This window comes from Varanus komodoensis, unplaced genomic scaffold (assembly GCF_004798865.1).
Source record: "Varanus komodoensis strain SLA01 unplaced genomic scaffold, ASM479886v1 scaffold545, whole genome shotgun sequence".
NCBI lineage: Eukaryota > Metazoa > Chordata > Lepidosauria > Squamata > Varanidae > Varanus > Varanus komodoensis.
The window spans coordinates 850-23,939 of NW_025336151.1; the positions used below are offsets into that span (position 1 = coordinate 850).

Below are 23,090 nucleotides of genomic sequence, written 5' to 3' on the forward strand. Positions count from 1 at the left end.
CCGTTCCATTGGCTGGGTTTTCCTTTCTTCCATGGCCTTCCCTTCCCTTCCCTTCCCTTCCCTTCCCTTCCCTTCCTGGAGATCTAGGAAACTGAAACAGGATGCATCAGGGCCATTCCCTCAAGAAAAGCCCTGCCAATGGTTCATGAAGCCAAGTCATATGCACCTTATGTTGTTTGCAGGGCAATCGTAAGCATGACAAAGCAATTTAATACTACTAGGCTGTGATTGGCATCACTGCACTGCTGACTCAGTCCCTTGGAATTTATGAAGGTCTGAGCTGACTCAGTTGAAACAAGCCACCGTACACACGGAGCGGTGTGGGAGGGCTCTATCCTTGAATCGACATGCTTTGTTTTCATGTAGTAAACTAGACTTGGTTTCATGCAGCATGTAGCTTGTAGGCAACTTTTTACTGGGGGGTATTTGAAAATGCCGTCCCTCACCAGCAGCCTGGGAGAATTCAACCAGAATAGTCTCCCAGTCGACTCACTGTCTAATTTGACACCACAGGTAGACCAGACTTCTGCAGAGACATGAATGCTATGCTTGGGCTGCCCGTCCGATGCTGGATTCACACATGCCAGCCAGCAAGTGATGCTGCAGTCACTGAATGTTGGTCATGCACATATAAACTGGCCCAAGGGGCTGCCATTTTTCCCTCTCCTTTTTCACAGAACAGGGTATCAAAACTCACTGTGAGGGCTGCATTCCATTTTGGAGAAGTTCTGGACAGTTCCACTCCACTGATGTGTGTGACCAAAGGCAAAGGGGTCAAAATAAAATAAAATGATATAAGCAGTGTGTTTTAGCTCAAAACTCTTAATGCGAGTGACAAGAGGGGCATTCAGACCTTTAAGAATGAAAAGAAGATTCCCAGAGGCAGGAAAGCACCGATCAACATTCAAGAGAAAGGGGGACGTGTGGGAAGAGGGTGTGGCTACCTGGGAAACCCCAGGGGTTCCAATTGGGACTCAAATCCAGGTGGGCTGGGTTCGATTCACCTCTACCATAGCAGAAGATGAAGTGCCGGCAATCAGTTCTCCTTTTCCTCCTTCTTCAGGGTCCTGGGCATAGTGCCACTTGTTAAGACCAACCGGACAGCACTCTGGAAGCTTCAAGTTCATCCTCAGCTAAACTGGCCAGTGGGCCTGAATCCTTTCGCTCTTTTGGCGCTGTACTGCACGCTGGTCGCACTACTCCAGCAGGGGGCACTGCTTGATAAGGTATGGGCTGCGTTAAAATACAGCTCACTAAACCGGAGACCTGGGATCCCCATCAAGAGCAATGCATAATCTATCTCTAGTTTGGCTGCAGGGCTGCAACTGACCCAACCTCTTATTTTCCATTGATCTGATTATTTGCAAAAATGCACAGAAACCGTAAGAAATGAGGGTGAGCAGAACTTCTATTATATTTGAAAACTATTCCTGCAGCTAGATGGTATCAACAGATGCATTTATTTTTCAAATTTTAAAAAATGGGAAAAAGCAGACAAAAGGGTGTATCAGGAGGAGGAGGCCCGTTGCAGAAGGATTCTTCACAAGGCTAAGGCTGATTATGAGCTGAGACGTGCCAAGAATATCAGGAGCAACAAAAAGGGCTTCTTCCAGCATGTAAGTGGAAGGGGAAGGGGAGACAGATGGTGGGACCACTTAATAAGGAGGAAGGGGATTTGGTGACTGATGTGAGGGAACAGGCACAGATGCGAAATGATCGTTTTGCCTCTGTGTTCTCCCCAAAGCAGGATGGGGGAGATCCTCATGGGGGATCAGATGAGGCTGGGGATGAGGGCCACAGATTAGAGTCATCCCCCCTAGAAGTCGAGGAGCTCCTCAGGGCACTGGACATGACAAAGGTGCCCAAGGGTACTTAGGGAGTTGGTGGGGGCACCCTCATGCCTGCTGGCCTCCATTTTTGAGGCCTCATGGAGAATGGGTGAGGTTGCAGAGGAGTGGAGGGTGGGATCAGTGGTCCCAGTTTACAAAACAGATAGTAGAGGGGACATGGGGAATTACAGACCAGTTAGCCTTATGTCCATTGTAGGAAAAATGATAGAAAGGCTAATAATAGCAAGAGATCTAGTAAACCTAGATAGGGAAGGGAGGTTGCGGCCATGCAACATGATTCTGTAAAAACAGGTCCTGCCAGACAAACCTTGTAGAATTCTATGATAAGGTTTTGAGGTGGCTAGATGGAGGGGATGCGGTTTACCTGGATTTCAGCAAGGGCTTTGACAAAAGTGCTGCATGATATCCTGGTTGAAAAATTGAGTTTTGGGATCGACCAATGCACTGTCCGATGGATTAGGGCATGCTTGATGGACCGAAAGCAGAGGGTAACTATTAGTGGGAAATCATCAGGATGGTCATCAGTGATGAGCGGGGTCCCCCAGGGCTCTGTCCTGGAACCGATTCTGTTCAATCTTTTCATCAATGACCTGGAAGATGGTGTGACAAGTCTGCTGATCAAATTCACAGATGATACTAAAACGGGGGCAGTGGCTGCAACTGAGGAGCAGGGACTCCGGATCCAAAAGGAGTTCAAGGATAGGCTGGACGTGCACATGGCGGGCATGTCGTGAGCGGAGTCGACTGGAGCCGGGGGTCAGACTAGATGGCCCGAGAGGCCCCTTCTGACTCGCTCTGCTTCTCTGTTTCTAACTTCACTGAGTTGGGGGGTTCTGACAGGAAATAATGATTTAAGAACTGCTCAGGGGGCTCTACACTCCTCACCCCTGAGTTCCTTTTGCTCCTTCAATTGGTGTTTTTGTCTCATGTTCGCTTCATATATTTTTTCAGAACTGAGTGTACATTCACAGAACTGCCCCAGCCGTCTTTATTTTGGTTTCAAATACCAACGAGAATCATTCTGAGTTGAGTCCAGTGCCCCCTCCTGGCTTCCTCAGCCCTCTCAGCACTCAGAATCCCCTCTGGAAGGGTGGGCAACCTGCCCAAGGAGATTTTCAGGTGGTACAGAAGGTTTCAGTGGGGAGGAGACAGCAAAGAAGTGCCGCTGGGTTTAACCCAATGTTATTTTGATGGATGTTCTCCTCCTTTTAAATTAATCTACCCTGTAGGAAAGCAAGGAAAAGGGCATCCAGATACAGGATGAAACATGCAGGGAAAGGAAGGTGGAAACGGATCTTTGGTTGATCATGAATGAAAATGGCAAGGTAAAATTCTGTTATGCAAACAGCTTCTTCATGCCCCATGGTTTATTTGTCTATTTGTTAGATTTATATCTTGCCCTTTCCTTTTTTTCAAGACACCAAAGTGGCTTACATAATTCCTCTCCTCCCTTGCCATGAGCTCTGACCACTTTTGGCCAGGGCCTGGACTCCATGAGGCTCCCTTTGAGAAGATAAGAGCTGCTCTCATTTTCACCCAGGTTGTTTCTGCTTCCCGTGGAAGCTCCCAAGATGTCCTCCTCTCACGATGTCAGAGTCAAAGTAGCTGCTGTATGGATGCTTGCACCAACGAAGGACACACCATTTCTTTATCAGGTATATTCTACTGCTTGGTGCATACAAGGGGTTTGTTTCAAAGTGTGAACATGGTACATGACAGGTTAGCGCCATGTGGGAATTTTGATTGCTGAGACATGGGGACCTGTCCTGCAGGAGCAACAGGTGGGCCTGTTGCTGTGGAATCTACAAAGAAGAGTCCCATGGCACTTTGAGCATGATCAAATCCATTAGGCCATGTGGCATAAGTGTATTCACACTCAACAGCCACAGATTTAATCTGGCTTACTCTTTCTTGGTCTGGAATCCATTTCAAAGACAGCAGAATGAAATTAAAAAAGGAGGGATTTGGACAATCCTCTGCCACAGGGTTGAAATATAGAAGAATATAACTCTTAATGAAGAATTGACTTTTTGCGTTTTGTAGCCACACATATGTACAAACAGAACGTATCATTCACTCAAGCCAGACACTGAGCACTTGGGTTTTTTTTGTTATTCAGCCATTGCTCCCAATTTAATGTCCCTTGCAGAGGAGACAACTTGCCCTGAAGATACAACAGAAATGGATGAAGAGCATTCTGCTGATGGGAAAAGGTCAAGTACATTTTTGGCATTGCTGCCATTTCTTATGAATCATAGCTACATCGGCCCATTGATTGCCGCACTGGTAAGTTACAGACTTGAACAGAACTCCCCTCTGTGTATTTTAGATCACCCCCTGCCTCCTTGCCCTGTTCTTTCTGGGTTGGGATATAAATATAAAGGCTATTAAACAATGGTGGGTTTTTTTAGGCTCCAGGATTGCTGCTCTTGATCTGGACCGCTTCTAAGAAGTGTTCCTCAATAGATATTTATTTTATAGTTTAGAGAGTATACATTTTCTGTTTTGAACTATGCAAGATTTGAAATGGCAGCAGTATTAAAATCGCTCTCTTTCTCTCTCTGTATATACATTCTCATTTGCAGGTTTGGAGCATCACTCACAACAGCTGGCTGACCTTCATTCTGCTGATTTGGTCTTGTATCATTTGGATGGTGCGCAACCGTCGTTTCTATGCTTTGCAGAGCTCACCATTCCTTGTAGGCTATGGGAATGCCCTGGTGGTCCTTAATTTCTTTGTCGGACTGAATGTTTCACAGGATGAATTGTTTCCCGGAGTTCCAACTTCATTACTTACTGACTTGGATTTGAAGCCTTATTCTCTGCCCTGTGTCCATCTGGGAGTCAAAGTGAGCATACCTCAGATGCAGTCTGAGCCCTGATTTAAGGCTGCGGTTCTGTCCTAAGCACACTTGCTAGGAAGTCCCTTGTAACACATTTGGATTTGCTCCTGAGTAATCATGCATAAGTTTGGCTGCAAGTGTGAGAACTTGTAACACAGAGATGCAGAAATGTCTGTCTGTCTGTCTGTCTGTCTGTCTGTCTGTCTGTCTATCATTAGTTCTAGACTACCATTAAGCATGGAATCTGGATTGCCTCACCCACTCAGCAACAAGCTTCCCTGCCCAGAGGAGAAATCAAAGGAGATTTTGAGGTCAGGTACAGAATCTCTCCAGGCTAGAGGTTCTGCATCCCTGTTGTAACACAGAGGATATTAAAAATAAAGCAAACAAATGAATAGCCCAGGAAGCCAGACCTCCCCCCACATGTGGGAAACATTTAGGATATTTTAAATGATAACTTAGACATGTCTTAGGAACCTGCTTAATGTTGAATCAAATTGTTGGTCTGTCTGCTCGTGCTGGTTGCAGCTCCCCAATGTCTTCAGATGTAGCCCAGCACCTTGGCTATGTGATACATAAACATGATCTACAGGGTCCTAGACAAGATTGGGATGCAGGTGGCGCAGTGGTTTAAACTGCTGTGCTGCTGGGCTGGGTGATCAAAAGGTTGCCAGTTCAAATCTGTACAACGGGGTGAGTTCCCGTTGCTCCGTCCCAGCTCCTGCCAACGTTGCAGTTCGAAAGCCTGCAAATGCAAGAAGATGAAAAGGTACCACTTCAGTGGGCAGGTAACAGCGTTCCGTGCACTTCGGTGTTTAGTCATGCCGGCCACATGACCATGGAGACGGTCTGCGGACAAGCGCTGGCTCCTTCAGCTAAGAAACAGAGATGAGCATCGCTCCCTAGAGTAGGACATGACTGGACTTAACGTCAAGGGGAAACCTTTACCTTTACCTTTACCTTTAGACAAGATTGGAATAATGAGCTGGAGCATTCCATCTTGCCCAATCAATGGAGTGCTTCACTATTATCTTTGCTATTCCAATTCAGGTTCTGCCTGATCTGAACATCAGGCAGATCTTCCTGACTGTCAAGAGCAGTAGGACAATGGAACCCATGGCCTGGGGAGGTGGTGGGCTCTTCCAGCGGAAGCATTCAAGGTGCAGCTGGAGAGCCATTGGAGATGGATGGTTTACCTGGAGTCCTGCACTGAGCAAGGGTTTGGACCCAATGGCCTTCTTGGCTCATTCCAGCTCTACTGTTCTATGATTCTATGTGATTCTATGGTCTATTTTTACAAGGGGTTATGGACCTCAGGCTATGCTTAATGAGGTAGACATTGCTTTTTTTGAGTATATACACACATTTTTGGATGTCGCAACATCTGTTTGATGAGGGCTTCATTAAGTTATTTATTTATTTATTAAAACATTTCTATGCCGCCCCTTGCCGAAGCCTCGGGGCGGCTTACAACACAATAAAATACAATAAAATACAAAAATAACAATATAAAGTTAACAATATAAAATAAATAACAATGTAAAAGAAGTCACCCTGGCCAGACGAGTTAGCCAATTGTTGGAGATGCAATGGTGCTAATGCTTCTCTTCATATATATTGACAATGACATTTTGGATAATAATTTGGATAAATCTTGTGATGGAAAAGTCTTTAATATTCAAGTATTACCTACCCACCTCTTGGAATTCAATACAAGGTCAGTGTAAATGGATTTTCAGTGTCCTTTTGGCAGCCAAAAGACTAATGTTATAACATTAGAAAGATAACTTGCTGACAGCAATAGCATTGTCAGTGAAGGAGGATTTAATTAAATTGTCAATTTTCTGAACAGGTGGCCTTCAAATAATGACATAATTTCTGAACAGAGAAATATACGGAAATGTGGATGCCTTTGTTGATGTCTACACACAATTGTTTTTAATAATGGTAGTACGTTCTGTTATATACTAACATATAAAGGTAAAGGTTTCCCCTTGACATTAAGTTCAGTCATGCCTGACTCTAGGGGGCGGTATTCATCTCCGTTTCCTGGCCGAGGGAGCCAGCGTGTGTTCATAGACCTTCTCCGTGGTCATGTGGCCAGCATGACTAAGCACCGAGGTGCACGGAACACTGTTACCTGCCCACCAAAGTGGTACCTTTTTATCTACTTGCATTTGCATGCTTTCGAACTGCAAGGTTGGCAGGAGCTGGGACGGAGCAACAGGAACGCAACCCGTTGTGCAGATTCGAACTGGCGACCTTTTGATCACCCAGCCCAGCAGCACAGTGGTTTAAACCACTGCGCCACCTGCAGTCCCATACTAACATATAGAGGGACATAACACCTTTTATGAGGATAAAGCACCTGCAAATACGAGGGACTGAAAGAGATTCCCTTGACACACCAACCATGTGGCTCTCCTTGTAAATCATTCGAAGCAACACTGAGTAAACATGTGGTCCTTTCCACACATGTTCTGGATCTGGGGTGGACAGAGCTCAGTGGCTGGGGGCTCCTGCTTCACATGTGGAAGGTCTCCGTTTCCATTCCCAGTATCTCCTGGTAAGGCAAGGGAAGGATCCTGCCTGGAACCTGGGAAAGCTGCTGCCAGTCTGTGCCAACATTATTGGGCTAGAGGGACCAGTGCTCTGACTTTATGCTCCTATGCCACTTCTTATATTGCAGGAATTCTCTGCAAGGCCTGAATGCAAGACCTTAACAGTGAGTTGGCGGCCTAAACTACTCAGCATTGGCTGTACGGACTGCCAGCCTTTCCTTGAGGCTGTGGTAGGGCAACTTTTATTCTGCTGAGGGCTGCATTCCCTCAGAGATCCGCCAAGGTCTACATGCTGGCACTGGGCAGAGACCAGAGTGGGAAGGGCACTTCTTTCACCCGTCTCATCCTGCCACCCAATTTTCTCTTTCTTTCCCTGTCTTTGTCCCAGCCAGTCGGTTGCTAGGATAGGGACAGACTGCTCTTTCAGTGTTGGAGTAATGTAGCGGGATTTTGAAACTGGACCATGGGCAGTTGCCCACCCCTGCTCTGGGGTTTCAGAAAGGAGTGTTTCCTAAACCTAGCTGAAGAGGATGGGTGTCAAATGTGGGACCTCCCACATGTAAAGTAAGTCACCTACCACTGGGTTAAAGCTCCTCTGACCGTCAAGACTCAATAGCTTTTCCTTATCCCATTCTTCTAAATATAGCTTTTCGAACATATCTCAAAACAGAATATCTTAGGCAGAATAATAATAAAAGATAGCTAAGGAATGTGTTGCTTAACTCTCAGAATTTATGATGAATTCTCTCTCCCTCTCCCTCCCTTTTTTTCTCTCTTTGTTATGCTCCACAAGATGTCAAGCGTGTGGATTAGTTATACTCCTCTCAGAATAATGATGTGATTTTATTGCAGATTTTATATCTCTTTACCTTCTGGCTTTTGCTGAAGCAGCATATGATAGAAAGACAAAGGAGAAGCAAAGAAAAGGAGGAATCACTCCGGGACGTGACTGTGGATGAGGCTGGTAAGGAGATTTAGTACTCAAGGGGCCTTTAAAAAGAAGGTGGGTTTGTTCAGTCTTGATATGGTACTTTCTCAAATCTGCCTGATCTTTGGGCATTTGGTGATGCAGATTTAGGGTGGCTACTTGCAAAGGAATATAAGCCTCCTTCAATTTTAGGAGGTGTGGGTTGCTTTACTCACACATTTTTCAAAGCCAGGTCTTCTGCACAATTCAGAATTGCCCCAGAGCTCCTTAGTACTTGGTACCTGGAGAAATGTTTGAAGCAAACAATGTGTCCTACACATGACATAGAAAAACAGATAATGCCATCCTGAGAAAGACCTGAAACTTCCTAATATCCTCTCCCCAGGGAGGTACGCCTGGCGCCAATGTTATATGCTTTTTGGCACCAGGTCAAGACCTTTTTATTCTTCTGTACCTTTAATGTTTGATTTTAACTATGTTTTTATGCTCAGTTTGTGGATCATTTGTATTATTTGGGTATCTATGTATTTATGGGATTTGAATTGTAAGCCATCCTGAGATACACTGGGTATTGGATGGGATAAAAAATACCCAAATAAATAAATAAAATAAAATAAAATAAAATAAAATAAAATAAAACAAAATTTCACTGAGCTCACTAGCAATTTCTGTTGGCTATTGCTATGCCAGAAAGTGGGAGAAAAGTTGTACAAACGTCTTTCAACCCACCCAGCCCTTCTAGCCAGGGGTCTTTGGGTTACCTGACTTCAGTGGTACATACCTTTAAGTGTTTATGGGATTGCAGTTTTACAAGTTTACTCAGAAGCAAGTCCCATTTTATTCAGTGGAGTTTACTCTGCTAACTGTGGACAGGATAGATTAGGATGCTGTGTTTTATTTTATTTATCTTATTGTTAAACCATCTTTTGGTAAGGGCTGGTCTAAAAGAGTTTTGAAATAGATAGATAGATAGATAGATAGATAGATAGATAGATAGATAGATAGGATTGTAGCCTTAAATGATAAGGTGACCAGCACCAAAGATGAATGAAAAAGGAAAGTGTTGTAATAAGGTTGGCTTATCTGAAAAGGTAGTTCTGGACTCCTGGCGCATGCTGAAGACGTTCCTGACTGATTTAACAAATCCTATTACAGAAATGGACAAACACCGGAACCTGCTTTGGAATATCCTTGCTTCTGTGTATAAAGGGATGCTAGTAAAATACTGGATTTACTTCTGCTCCATCATGTTCTTTATTGTCAGCTTCAGTGGCAAAGTGGTCCTGTACAAAATCCTCTACACGGTGCTTTTTCTGCTCTGCGTGGCTTTGTACCAGGTGAGCAAGCCTAGAATCTGCCGCCCCCATAAGTCTGCCCTTTTCTTCCACAACCACCACAGCAACTTCTGTGTCTTTGTCACGAGGCTGTTTTCTGTCCAGTGAAGAAAAGCAGTGTCTGGCCAAGTCACAGCTAGGGAGAAATGAATCTGTCCATCTCCGTGTCTCTCTGTTCCCCATTTTCTAATTTTTAACTTATCTCATCCCCTTTCCATGTCAATCTGCATCTTTAGAGGAAGTTTGCATAACAGGCACATGCATCTTCATGCGCATTTCTACCAACATGTGCGTTGCACGACCTATCTGCACATTCTTGCAAGCAACTTTGCCTAGCATAATGCAGTGTTTTCAATGTGAGCGCTCCCCTCTCTTTGGATGCTTCTCTAGCTTTGCTCAGTTCCATTGAGTGGAATATCAGCAGCCTGCTTTTGCTTGCCGAAGCAGATTGGCAGGGGACAAGCTTGCAAAAGTTGGCAGAGAGGGCTAGAGAAGGAAGGCATGGAAAAAGGGGAGTGGGAGAGGCAGCAGAGTGAAAAAGTAGTTTGTGGCAGTCTGGAGTGCTTTCTAGACCCCTCTCCCCAAAACACTCAGGTCTGCACAAACGATTTGCAATTTCTAAAAGGGAATAGAAGAGATGGGATGGGTCCATCATACCTTCTCTAATCATTTATATTTTCGACTGATTTAGCTACAATGTTGTAAGATATATTATAGTCCCTTAGTGCCATGTTTTATTCTCGAAATAATAGCAGAGGAATTGTGAATACTTGGAAGGTACAATTGACTTACCCTGCCCATATCTCATGCACAAATTCACCTCTAAAATGTCTGTCAGCTTCTTTCTGGAACCAGTACTAAGGCATGGATCCAAATCTTTTGGTTTCAGGTTCATTATGAGATGTGGCGACGAACTCTGAAGGTGTTTTGGCTCACTGTCGTTACTTATTCAATGGTGGTACTCATTGCTATCTATACCTATCAGTTTGAAATGGTCTCTTCATTCTATCTAAACACCTTGAAAATATCTGAGGAGAGGTAAGAGCTTATGAGCTTTATGCTGGATTTAAAATGTGCTAATTTCAGACTCTACTTTGGAAAGTTTTACTGCAAGTTCTAAATCCCATTGTATAGCAGCAAATATAGCTCTTGTTATTGATATTAAAATATAGGCTTCTGTAGTGCAGTAACTTAGCTGTATGTAATATTCTTCTCTGGAGTTCTTTGCCTGTTATAAAGTGTTGCCCTGTGTTGGTTGAGTCAGTCTTCAAGCTGTTTCTCCGTAGGGTTGGTCAACTGACCTTGGTTCAGCTATTGCCTTATCAGCTCCCAAAATAGAATTTCTTCCACTAAAGGTAGAAATTCTTTTCAACTGGGTCTTCTGTAGTGCGTGTATACTTTTACAATATACTGTTGACATACACAAAAATTTTGCCTCCATGGATCCGGGATCATAGGCCATGCCTTTAAAATATAATGAATAATATATTCATTATATAGTATGAATGGATATGTAGTGAAAGTCTTCAATAAGACTTTCCCTATTGAATGTTATTTATGTGTGGCATGCATTGCTATGTGCCTCTTGTGAATATCTGTGTTTAAAATTCCATGGGGTTTGGATTGGAATTTTTGTAGATGTTGTAAGTAGAAGGTAAAAAGCAAGTGAGCAGATGGATTGTGGAAATGAAAGAAAAAATGAGGCAAAGATGCAGAAAGGAAGAAAACCCTTTTATGTGTTGAGGAGGTTTCTGGAAAGTAGTGGAACTTGGTTGGTTTTTTTCTCTCCCCCTGTTGAACTTGCAACTGTTTGGAATGTGAGGCTTGAGTGAAAAGCAAAAAGACTTTTATTTTTCTGAATGTTGTGTGTATGCCATGTGAGAATGAGTATGTATTGGACAGGAATTCCGTAATTCAGGGGGTGCATGGTGCTTGGTATGTGAGAGAATTTTAAGCGTTTTGGTAAATGGTGATTTGGTACTTCTTCTACTGGAAAAAATATGGGAAGGAATGTGTACCTTTTGAAGCAAAGATGAGAAAAAAAAAAAGAGGAATAGTCTACCTTGCTAAGAGCACTCCCATTATTGCTAAGAGCACTCCCCAAAGAGGTCCGCCTGGCACTGTCGCTACTGGTTTTTCGGCACCAGGTAAAGACCTTTTTATTTAAATATCATTTCAATTGTTAAAACATATGATCTGGCCTGGGCAACTTCTTCTTCCTTCTCTTTCTCATCCTATATTTTTATTTTATACTGATAATTTTAATTTTGTATTTGTAAATCAATGTAATTTTTGTATTTTTATAGTTAATGGTAATTTATTATGTACTATTGTATTTCAATGTATTTTATCATGTTGTAAGCCGCCCCGAGGTTTCGGCAAGGGGCGGCATAGAAATGTTATAATAATAATAATAATAATAATAATAATAATAATAATAATAGAGCAATAGTCCAATCCCTAATGAATAACCAAGGTATTGAAGCTTGCAAAGACTCAGTTCGCACATGATTCATTTAAGTCATGGGTTGTTGATATTTGTTAATGTGTAAACCCAGCCATGGTAACACCCATAGTTTGTTAACGATAAGCAATGCATAAAGAAAACCCATGCTTTCTTGTTGGGTTGTGAACTCTGAGTTATTTAAACCATGGGATGTCATTATCGCAAAATCCGGAACTGTGGGTTGTTCATGGTTTGCTTTGCCAAGTGACAGAAACAGTGGGCAAGAGGGGTACAGAACAGCAGCTCCTCTGCATGCCAGTCCTACAGCACCACGGAGATTTGGAACAATGGGAAGGAGCAGGAGAAGAGAAAGGGAACAATCAACACAACCCATGAATTAAACAAACAAACAAACAAACCATGATTTGTTCTAGCATCCACCAGACAAACACTAGGTATGACAACAAATTATGGGTTAATGATAGTTTAAGGAAACCTTGGGCTGGCATTTGGATGAATCTGGCCAAAGGATGCCTAAATGTTTTTCTTATGAAGGAGGGAGGCTGCTTTTCCTGTGTCTTCCCTAGTAAATGGCTTGTTTAATCCTTTGTTTCACTGAAGAATGGCGCTTGTATTGGATATACTTCAGGACCTATGAAATGAATTTACTCTTCCTTCCCCTCAGGCTGATCTGTGCATATCTTTCTTTTTCTTCACTTGACAGGTTAAAAGATGTGGGCCTTGAGCGATTCAACACTTTGGAGTTGTTTGCCAGGATTCTGCTTCCGGGTGCCTTTCTTCTGGCTTGCATCCTTCAGCTGCATTACTTTCACAATGATTTCCTCAGGATCACAGATCTGACCAGTGTTTCAATCAGACCAGTTTCTTCATCTGGCAGGTATTATGCACAGCCTGATGAGCTTGTGTTCTGCAACAAGAAATGTGTGTGTGTGACTGTGAAAATGTTGCTCTCACTGAGAGATCAGTATGTTTTGAAATCATGTGTTGTTTGTGATGCATGAATGGTGCATGCATTTCCTTCGCTGTATAGCCTTTCAGATCATAATAACTAGAATTTCCCCTTTTTTCAAAGGAACTGTTTATAGAACAGTTCATTGTTGCATAACTTTCTCAGAATGGAGGTTTGTGTCAAGTATTCAAGTCAAGGTATTGAAGAGAAAAATACGAGGATGGGAATGGTTATTTGAAACCGTTAAATGAAGGAAAGCAGGAATATGACATACAAGTATATAAGACATGAACTGCTGTGAGAATGATGCCTTTAATGGGAGCCATATGCATGTTGGAACAAAACAAAACAAGATGCTAAGAATTGTATATCTTTCTGTCTAAACATGCATAGGATTGCACCCTTAAGTCTCTCTCTCTCTCTCACACACACATACAAACACACCCCTTAAAAGAAAATTACTGTTCAGTAGCATTCTGTTTACTGTAGCTGAAATAAGACAAGCAGTAAGATATATGTTCTTTTTCTCTCCAGGGATAGGAAAATGGAGACTTGGGTGTACTCTCTGGCTAATGCGTGAGTAGGCTTTCTTGCAGCATTGTGGAAAGGATCGATTGGAAAATCCTTTCTCTCTCTGCAGTTTTGCAGATGAAAATTCCCCTCCTCCCCAGAACCAATTTGGCCTGTTAGGGAAAATGTATGTACCATGGCTGAGCCATTAGCATTTCTGGACCATTTCTCCAAATTATGTACTACTCCTGTTTTGTAGTGTTCCATGCCCCAGCTTTCATCACCTAGCATTGTTTTACAAAACCATGGCTATAGCAAGAAAAATGCAGCTTTCATCATGCAGATCCAGACAGGGCATTGTTAGCATTGTTAGCCGCTCAGATGCAGAAGTCCTGACAAGGGCTGCCCAGGGAGATTCCAATCTGTGGAGCGATTGGAAGTCCTGGTTGGAATGATGGTCATTTTCTCATCGACGTACTCAGTGGCATTCTGTACAGTGAGCAATGCTCCAATTAGACTAAAGCTGCCCATAGCAAGAATATGATTTGGTTGCTTTCTAGAGCTGAACTCATATCCTATTTAAAACCCAGATCAAACTGGATATGTCGAAGGTACAAAATCCAGAAAGGCAGTTTATTGTTAAAATATGATACACCTGGGAATGCACCTCCAGCATATTGTTAGATTTTATAAAGTTGCAGTTCTAAAGCTGTTTACCAGGGACTAAGTCACCCTGAGTTCCATGGGGCTGACTATTGAGTAGATAGACAGAAGGCTCTGCTTTAATTCACACTGAGGAATAGCTCAACCTTGACTGTGGCTAAATGGTAGAACACCTCCTCTGGATGCAGAACTCCCCATTCAGTCCTTTGCAGTGCCAGTAAATGGTCCAGGGAGTGGATGTTGGGAAGATTCCCTTCCTCAGTCTTTTCAAGGCTTCCACATGTGCAGAACTATTCCTGATGCTGTGTTTCTTTTTCTTTAACATTCTCAGGGTAAAAGAAACCATCCTGGCCATGAAGAATAGGTAAGCGAGAAACAGAACATATGAAGTTTGAAGATGTTTGACTTTAAAACAAATTGTAATATTTGACTAACAACCGCAAAGTCTAATCTCTATTCTCCCCTGTAAATTTATTTTTTAAATGCCTTAAAAGCCTTCTGCATTTTAAGAGCCGGAGGCTAGCATCCCCATGCTGTCCTTAACCGAGGGGCTAGTGGGTAGGTCTGGATGAAACGAGAAGCAAGTGCTGAGAATTTACCCACAGGCTTTCTATTGCATTCAGTATCTGAGCTGCGGTGGAATCATGCTGTAGCTTGTCATTACGCGTGATCCTGGTGACAAGCCACCCACAACCCTAAGAGAGCCCGTGGGCTGTCAAGCACCTCAACAACCCATCCTCAGCAGGAGCACACATAACAAGCAACAGTGGCTCCCTGCATGGCTCCAATAGTCAGAATGGCAGCCCCTGCCATTAGGAAAAGCCCCATGGGAAAATTCCTGCACTGCGGCTGTTTGTCATATGCAAACCTGGTCCTGAACCTGAGTACTGTGGGACTTTCCCAATGACTGAAATAAAGCCTCACTGGCTATGTCAGGATCGAAGCTGTTAACTCTGATCTGCCTCTTCAACAGGTTGGCTGCAAAACAGCTACAGGATGGATTGGACCCATCTGACGACACTGTAAGAAAGGGCCAACAGGAGAATCTGGGTAATTGCACGCATTTTTCTCCTGCCTTGAAGCTATAAGGAAGCAAGGAAGCAAGCCTTGCATTACGATAAATGCTGCTTTCATGGTGCACAAGAACAGAAATCTGTTCCTGGAAATCTTCTCTGAATTGGCCCTAGTACTGTTAAAGTCTGTTAAGAATGCTGTCCCCAGGTTTGCGAAGCCATGGGCAAAATGTCCCCTGGGAGTTCTCCTTCCCCCATAGAGGTCCCCCCTACAACCTACTACTGCCACCACTGGTAGGTTGCAGCAGCAACAGCACTGGGTGGTTGGCCTAGCTGCCATACATTTCCCACAATGCCCTGGAATGACAAAATGTCCATAGCGCTGTGGGAAATTAAAATGGTGACTGGATCCAGTCCCCAGAGCTTCTTGGAATGCCCGGCCGGAAAGCAAAACTGAAGTGGAGGGGTGATGGGGGACTCTCCTTGGGCCCTGGTGGGTCCTGAGGATGCTAGGTGTTGATGGCTGGGTATGAAAGTAGAACTCTTATAGTGCTCTATTCTGTCCCAGAGGTGGAACATCCTCCCTCCCAGTCCAAAAAGCACACGTCACTCCATCCTATAAGGATGGTAAAAGTTTATCCATAACGCTGTGCTCTATCAGAGGAATGGCTTTGCTTGCTCTCTTCTGTTAGAAGTAAATCCCGTTGTGTTCACAAGCAATTTTGTGTCCTTTGCACAACCTACTTTGTCATCAGTACCACTTAGTACTGGTAGTAAGTATTTAGCAAATGGGGACTGTGAACGAATCAATGGAGAGATTTAAACAGTTGAAAAGTGATTCCCTTCCTTCTGAAAGCTGTCATTGTGTGAGGAAGAATATAGACCTCTAAAACACAATTCTTAGCACCACCAAAGCAGGGGCAAGTTCTCTGTAGGAAGCCTTACTTCTCTTTGCTGTGCTACTCTTTCCTCCCTCTCTCTGGTAAATTCCATGAGGAAGACTTTTGGCAAATTCCTGTTCCGGCTTCTCCTGCTCTGATTTTGCACTGAAATCAATTGCTCCATTTTCATAGCGGAAAAAATGAGTGAATGGCAAGAGCTGGTTGATGGCTTGGCGCCTCGTCTCCTGGAGTTTCTGACCGTGGTTCGGACAACGCAGGCATTTGCATGGAGATTTCTGGAGCTGCACATTCTTAAGATTATATCTGCTTGGAGTATCTGGGTCACTGTTCAGGAGGTCAGTAAACAGCTATCCTGCCCAATCAAGGCAGAGTCCACAGGGAGAACCAAGAAGCCGGGCAAGAATCCAGGCAAGGAGGTTGACCATGAACAGCTTTCAGGAGTTTAAAAAAGGGAAATCAGGTTGCTCATATGCCTCCAAAAGCAGCAGACCAAGATATTGCTCCAGTAAAGGTGTGGAGGCACTGGGGAGCTAGACAAGTTCCAGGTAGGTCAAACTATAGGGGAAGGTATTGGTACTTAAAGGGTGCATTCTTGATTCTTTAGGTGCTGGCTCTCTTGCTGGGGTACCCACTTTTCATGAAAAAACCCAAAGTGGTTAATAATGTTAAATTAAAACAATAATTAAGGGCACAATCCGATGTTTGCTTAGATAGAAACAGTGCTATAATTCCAGTCTGGCCACTATGGTTGGCTGGCATGATGCTGGGAATTAGAAGGCTTTTTCTATATAATATGTTTCTGTATGAATATGCACAGGATTGTGCCCGAAATAACAATAGCGTAGCACTTTTAACACCGGCTGCACAATAGCCATTAAAAACAAGAAAGCATGCATCAAGCACTTAAATCGGCGGAAGGGAATAAAATGAAATATGCAAGCAACCATTAAAATTAATGTGGCCATCACAATTAGGCAACTCCAAAGAGAGCTATCATGTATGGCCTAAAAGTCTTCCTATTGGACTACCCTAGGAAGATGATTCCGTCTTGTTTGGGAAGTTCCAGAGCCTGGGAATCTGGGAATTGTGGTCAAATGACAGTGATTCTAGAGGTAAATAGATTTTAGACTTTCAGAATTAATTGAGGTTTTCTTTCTATTATAACCCTGAGATACACAATCCGGAGTCTGGTGAATAAGCTATATACTTAGGATGCAAGCGTGTTGTGGTGCCTCTGAGCTTGGAGACCGGCAGGCACGTGGCAGAGAGCAAACGGATTGGCAGCCAGTCTTAATCTTCCTATGCAATGCATTTTCCATTCGATTGGCTTTTTTTCCAAGTCAAAGTGGAGCATCTCTGAAAAGGAAGTGAAAGGAATGGAGTGGCTGCAGGAGATCTCATATCCTGGCTTCTTCAGTCTCCTTTCTTCTTGCCCCTTCCCCCCCCATCACTTTCCCAACCTTGTTTAGCAGCTGGCTGATTCTGGCAGGGTAGAAGGGTTGGAACCCTGATTCCCAGCTCCGAACTCATAGTACTGTCTCTGGCCTCAGATCTGGGAATGTGGACTATCGTAGATCCCCTCAAACACCAATGTATGCATTTATTATATTTATATCCCATCTTTCTCCTATTGTGAAACCCAAGGTGGCTACATGGGTTTCCCAGGGGTCTCCCCTCCAACCTCAGGCCAGCCGGAGACTTGCTTAGCTTCAACAGGGTGGATGCCTTCTGTGCCTTCAGAGCAAACCCTGACTGGTTCGTCCAATGGGACAACCAACCAATGATAGCAGTCAATGGTTAGCTGTGTCAAGCTAACCCAGCATGCATCACATACTGTGGGTTGTTGTTTTTAATTCCAAGCTACTGACAATCAGAATCCATGTACTGCTCTTGTATCCTTTTGACATGCAATAGGTTGTTACGCCATGTGAACCCATTATGGGTGAACCCAGCTACAAGCGGCTGGAAGAACCCTTTGCCAAACATCTGCCAGATGGCAGCCATTGCCAGCTGTGCCAAAAGTGCCCAAGCAGCACCTACGGGCAGCTGGTAAAGGCTGCCTCCCACTCTCCCCACCATAAAGGCTGGCTTTCATGGTCCTCACCGTTTTCCCCCAAAAGTGAAAAGGGGGATGAGCACAGGGAGGCCCCCCAATTTAGTGACGTGGCACTGGGGAGGGGGGCAGCCCAAATGGGGCCTGTGAAAGCCAGCTGAACAAATGCCATTCACAAGTTCCAAAAATAAACGAATAAATATTAAAAAGGAAGAAGTAAAAAGAGCTGCAGCAAGCCAGACCTCGTAGTGGGGAGGAGGAAGGGGCTCTAAGCTCCTGTGGTGTTGAGATGTCACTCCAGTTGTGCCCTTTCTGTTGTCTGGCATGTTTGTAATATTGTTTTGCAGGTGTCTTTGATGAACTTCCCTTTCTTGATAGCATGGGCATTTGCTCTTCCATATCCCAAGCTCCGTCCACTCACCCTGAGGATCTGCATGTTCTGGTCCAGCGTGATAGTCATCTGTAAAATGATATACCAGCTGAAATTTGTCAAGCCCTTGCAGTATTCCTCCAACTGCACACAGGTCAGTTTGCTAATGTACTGGGGACCCAGACTTGTCCAGCATCTTCTGTGTTTGCTTGCAGGCTCTCAGAGCCCATCTGTGCATGGGCTTTCCAAGTCAGAGTGGCCACAGGCCCTCGGTTTGGAAGCATCTTCATTTTGATGGTCTGCCCAGTCCAGTCCAAGTCTGGCTTATGGGTAAAGACTCATCCGAATGGAGAGCAGGAGCCTGAAATTTGAAATTAGCCTTCAGATGGTGGACTGGTCAGACACACAGATCACCTTCATGTTTCCCCACTAGGATTGATTGATTTATATCCTGCTTTTTTCCTTTTAAAAAATTCAAAGCAGTGTGCATCATTCTCCTCCTGCTCTCAATCTTATCCCCAAAACAACAACCCTGTGAGGTAGGTTGGGTTAAGAGTCTGTGACTGGCTCAGAATCACCCAGTTGGCTCCGTGGCTGAGCAGAGACTTGAACCTAGAGCACAAGAGTCCCAGTCCCATGTGCTTAACCACAACACCACACTGGCATGACAAATACCGTATGTCTATTTAAAGCATGATGATTATTTCCAAACGTGCATCTACACATACGCATTTTTATACAAATTTGTGCCTACTTTTGTCCCCTTTTCCAGTGACATGTTCCCCCTTTTTGGCAGTGCTTAAGTGGCCATCTGGCTGTTGGTGCTTTGTCGCTTTGATATTGAGCCTGCAGTTTAGGTAACAGGAATGAGATGTCACATCGCCCAAGGGCTTTGTGAAGTTCCCCTTGTGCGGCTCAGGCTCATTCCATTGCCGCCATGTTATTGCAACACTTCTGCTAGACGTTCCAGAGCAGCATTGCCTGAGCTTGGCTTGGCATCCTTTGGAAGGAGAGATTACTGGAAGATTTGGTGGTGCTTCGTGACTAGTGGAAGACAGTGGTGAATCTGTAATAAAGGAGTTATTTAGAGACAGATCAGTTGAGCAAGGCTGGAACCAAATGACACAGTATCCTTCATAATAAGTCTGCTCTTTTTTAAAAAATAATTTTATTGATTGAACAAACATAAGCGATACAATCAATTTACTGGTAATAAACATAATTAAACCTTACAATACTAACAGTAATAACAGTGCTACGATAAGTCTGTTTCTGGAGATCAGGCCTCCAGAAAGAGATACCTCAGCACCCCGGGATGCTTCTTCCCTTCAGCTTTCAGCAGTGCTGGTTCCCAGTTTTTAATGGCCTTTGGACAAGAACAACACTAGTACGAGTTGAGCAAGTTGTTCTCTTGAGTCGACGCTCCTGTGCAAACCTCAGCTCAAGCCGGGAAGCAGCGTTTAGCAATTGCTGCAGATGCTTTCTCTCCTCAGGGGCTGCAGCTGAACACGACTTACCACTCTACCAATGCGGATGAGTTACTGGAGAAGTCAGCCTTGTACGCAGCACCAGTGGACCCAGCGCACTGGGTCGGAGGCCTGCTGAAGTGTAATGCCAATGTCTTTCCTTACCTAAAGGTAGGAGCATTTTTACGGCATCAGTGCTGAGGTGAGACGTTGCTGTTACAGGCATTGCAAAAAGGCTTGTTTAGTGGTAAGATGGTGAGGCTATCGTGAGATAACAGCCAGCCTGCTATTTATTTATTTTTTCGATTTATATCCTGGGCTCAAGGCAGCTTACATCATTCTCTTCCTCCACCTTATCCCCACAGCAACAACCCTGTGAGGAAGGTTGGGCTGAGAGTCTGTGACTGGCCCAAAGTCACCCAGTTGGCTCCATGGCTGAGCGGGGACTAGAACCCAGATCGCCTGAGTCCCAGGCCACTGTTCTGCATCAGCAGCCATCGCTGATCTCAGTGCCTGGAGTGATCATTGGGTCCCTTTGCAGCCAGGAGTCAAAGGGGAGAAGGCAAACTGGGCAACGCCAGGCGGTTGCAGTGGGCTGTGAAGTGCTGGGCATTCCAGTAAGGCTTCCTGCTTTCCGCCCTTCGCAGAATCACCTCACCATCCTGCTTCTAATGGCTCTGGAAGCAACGGTGCAGCGCCACCAGCTCTACTACCGGATTCAGAATCAGCGGCTGCCGCCTCCCACAGGGAGTCTCTTTCATGACATTACCCGGGACAAATTGGATGACAGTGTACTCAGTTGTGTCAAATACTTCATCAATTATGGTTTTTACAAATTCGGATTAGAGGTAAGAAAATATCAGAACGGGAAAAACATGTCTCCTTAAAATTGTAGTGCAGGACGGGGAACACGAGGGACAAAAGAAATATGGTTTAGAGAAGGAAATTATTTGATGTGATGCCAGAGGTCACAAAGGGAGTCATGGCTGGCTCTCATAAAGCTAGTCTGCACAGCGTTGGATCTTTCCATGTGCACCATTTCACCCGGCCTGGGGAAAAGTTACTGTGATCCAAACTGTAGACATGGTGTCTCATGGCCATCCTCAAAGCTGCATTTTCCTAACATCACTGGCAACCTCTGCATGCAGCTGGATAGAAAAACGCAACAGTATGAACCTGTCTGTGTGATCCCAGGAGGCAGATGCCTCTATGCCCTAGTCTACTAATCTATCCTGGCTTCTGACTGTGTGGATTGCAAAGCTAAGTGCTGGCTAGTAAAGTCTGCTCCTAGTGGCCACAGATATTTCTGTAGACTCCAGCCACAGGGCCACATCAGGGTACAAGAAGTTAATCTCATCACATGGACTAAAATAGTAAATCTTCTATATAAAAGTACTGGTAAAAACCTGGGTGAATAGAAAAGTCAGTCTGGTGCTGAAAATATATCAGTGTGAGCATCAAGCAAATTTCCTCTGAGAGAGCATTCCAGAACTGAGGGGTCACCATGGAAAACACCTGCAAGGTGGCCCTTGTTGCCACCTTCCCCCCCCCCCCCCCCATTTATATCCTGCCTTTTTCCTACAAAGGGCTCAAGGCAGCTTACATCATTCTCCTCCTCCATCTTATCCCCACAACAACAACCCTGTTGGGCTCGGAGTCTGTGACTGGCCCAAAGTCCCCCAGTTGGCTCCATGGCTGAGTGGGGAGTAGAACCCAGATCGTCTGAGTCCCAGTCCCATGCTCTTAACCACTGCACCACACTGGCTCTCTACACCTTCTGAACTTCTGAATGAGAATGAAGTTGGAGGGCTTCCATGGATGACCTTAAGGCATGGGCAGATGGATAAGGAAGGAGACATTCCATGAGGAACCAAGGCCCTAGGCATCTGCTAGATATCTTGAGCAGGAGATGAGACAATCTGGTCTCAGTCTTAAATCTCATGAGGTTGGAGCAAGCTGAAGACTGGCTCAGTGACCTCCTGTGCTCTTTCTGCTCTTTCAGATATGTTTTGTGGCTGCCATTAACGTGATCAGGCAGCGCATGGACATCTATGCCCTTGTCTACGCCGTTTGGCTGATTTACCTGTTGAGCTTCCATCGGAGGAAAGCAGTTGCTGAGGTCTGGCCCAAATACTGCTGCTTCCTCGCTAGCATCGTGGCTTTTCAGTATCTGCTTTGCATTGGTCTCCCGCCTGCTCTGTGCCAAGGTAAATGCAGCACCGAGTATTCTGGGGGCAGATTTGCACATCTGGAGGCGAACGCATAGCAATGATGGATAGGCTGAGCAAAGGGCTGACCGAGCCAGCCAGCGGATATCCAACATTTGGCCTCCTGACAGCTCCCTTAGAATCAAACATGACCAGGCAGCCATTCCCCCAGATCAGTTTAAGGTACTTTGTGTGATACAGATAACCTGTTTGCTGGCAGATTATCCCTGGAGGACTTCTCACTGGGTGCTCCACTCAGATCTGATTAAATGGCTGTACCTGCCGGATTTTGCCAAGAGGCCTGATGCTCATTTTCTCCTGTGTAAGTATCATCAGCAAAGTGTGACATTTGCTTAATGTGTCTTACTTCTAGAGCAGAAAATAGCAGAGTTGTGGCCATCTCCCAGACAAAATAGGGCAATGCAATGGAGCACGGATTTAATTCTAATAGGGATAATGGCCACCAGCCCACAGATGGACAATATGGCCTGTACTGACTGGCCACAGCTGACAAAGTAGGGTTCTTTCCTAGCCTACCTGGGGATGCCAGGGAACGGCTGCATGCAAAGCACATGCCCTGGTGCTGAGCTACAACCAAATTCTTTAAATTTGGAGTGGCCACTTGGGTGCTGCTCAGGGTCTTGCTGAGAGACCCTCCACATCCTCCCCTTTTCACCTCTGTCCAGATGTCTTTGTAGCCTACCTGCTGCTTTGCTTTGGCTAGTTCAGTTCTTGGCCTGCACCCTTAATGAACCTGGCAAATACAGCAAGCAGTCATGCATCTGTCCCTCAGAGTGCTGCATTTCATGCAGGTGTGCTCTGTCCACATGGACAAAGGATCCACCTGACTGTCAAATAAAGGAATCCTGCTTGATCTCAGTTCCAAGAGTCCATTTGGTTCACTGGGCTTCTCATTCTTGGGATGTCATAAGCTGCATGGTACCAAGTTGCTTTATACCAGGGGTCTCAAACTC

General features: G+C 44.7%; 1 protein-coding gene across 1 annotated transcript; it reads left to right on the plus strand.

The window, feature by feature from the left end:
- The first annotated feature begins 17,958 nt into the window (after positions 1-17,958).
- Positions 17,959-22,393, plus strand: LOC123032431 (piezo-type mechanosensitive ion channel component 2-like). The gene is made up of 6 exons (XM_044448307.1): positions 17,959-18,069; positions 18,421-18,597; positions 19,937-20,080; positions 20,557-20,757; positions 21,912-22,116; positions 22,318-22,393. The coding sequence occupies exons 1-6, from the start codon at positions 17,959-17,961 to the stop codon at positions 22,383-22,385; spliced, it is 906 nt and encodes a 301-aa protein (XP_044304242.1). The 3' UTR covers positions 22,386-22,393.
- The last annotated feature ends 697 nt before the right edge of the window (positions 22,394-23,090 follow it).

Coding starts and splice junctions, on each gene's coding strand:
- LOC123032431 (XM_044448307.1), top strand. CDS start 17,959: ATGGGTGAACCCAGCTACAAGCGGCTGGAAGAACCCTTTGCCAAACAT. Junction 18,070..18,420: donor GCAGCACCTACGGGCAGCTG/GTAAAGGCTGCC, acceptor ATTGTTTTGCAG/GTGTCTTTGATGAACTTCCC. Junction 20,758..21,911: donor TTTACAAATTCGGATTAGAG/GTAAGAAAATAT, acceptor CTGCTCTTTCAG/ATATGTTTTGTGGCTGCCAT.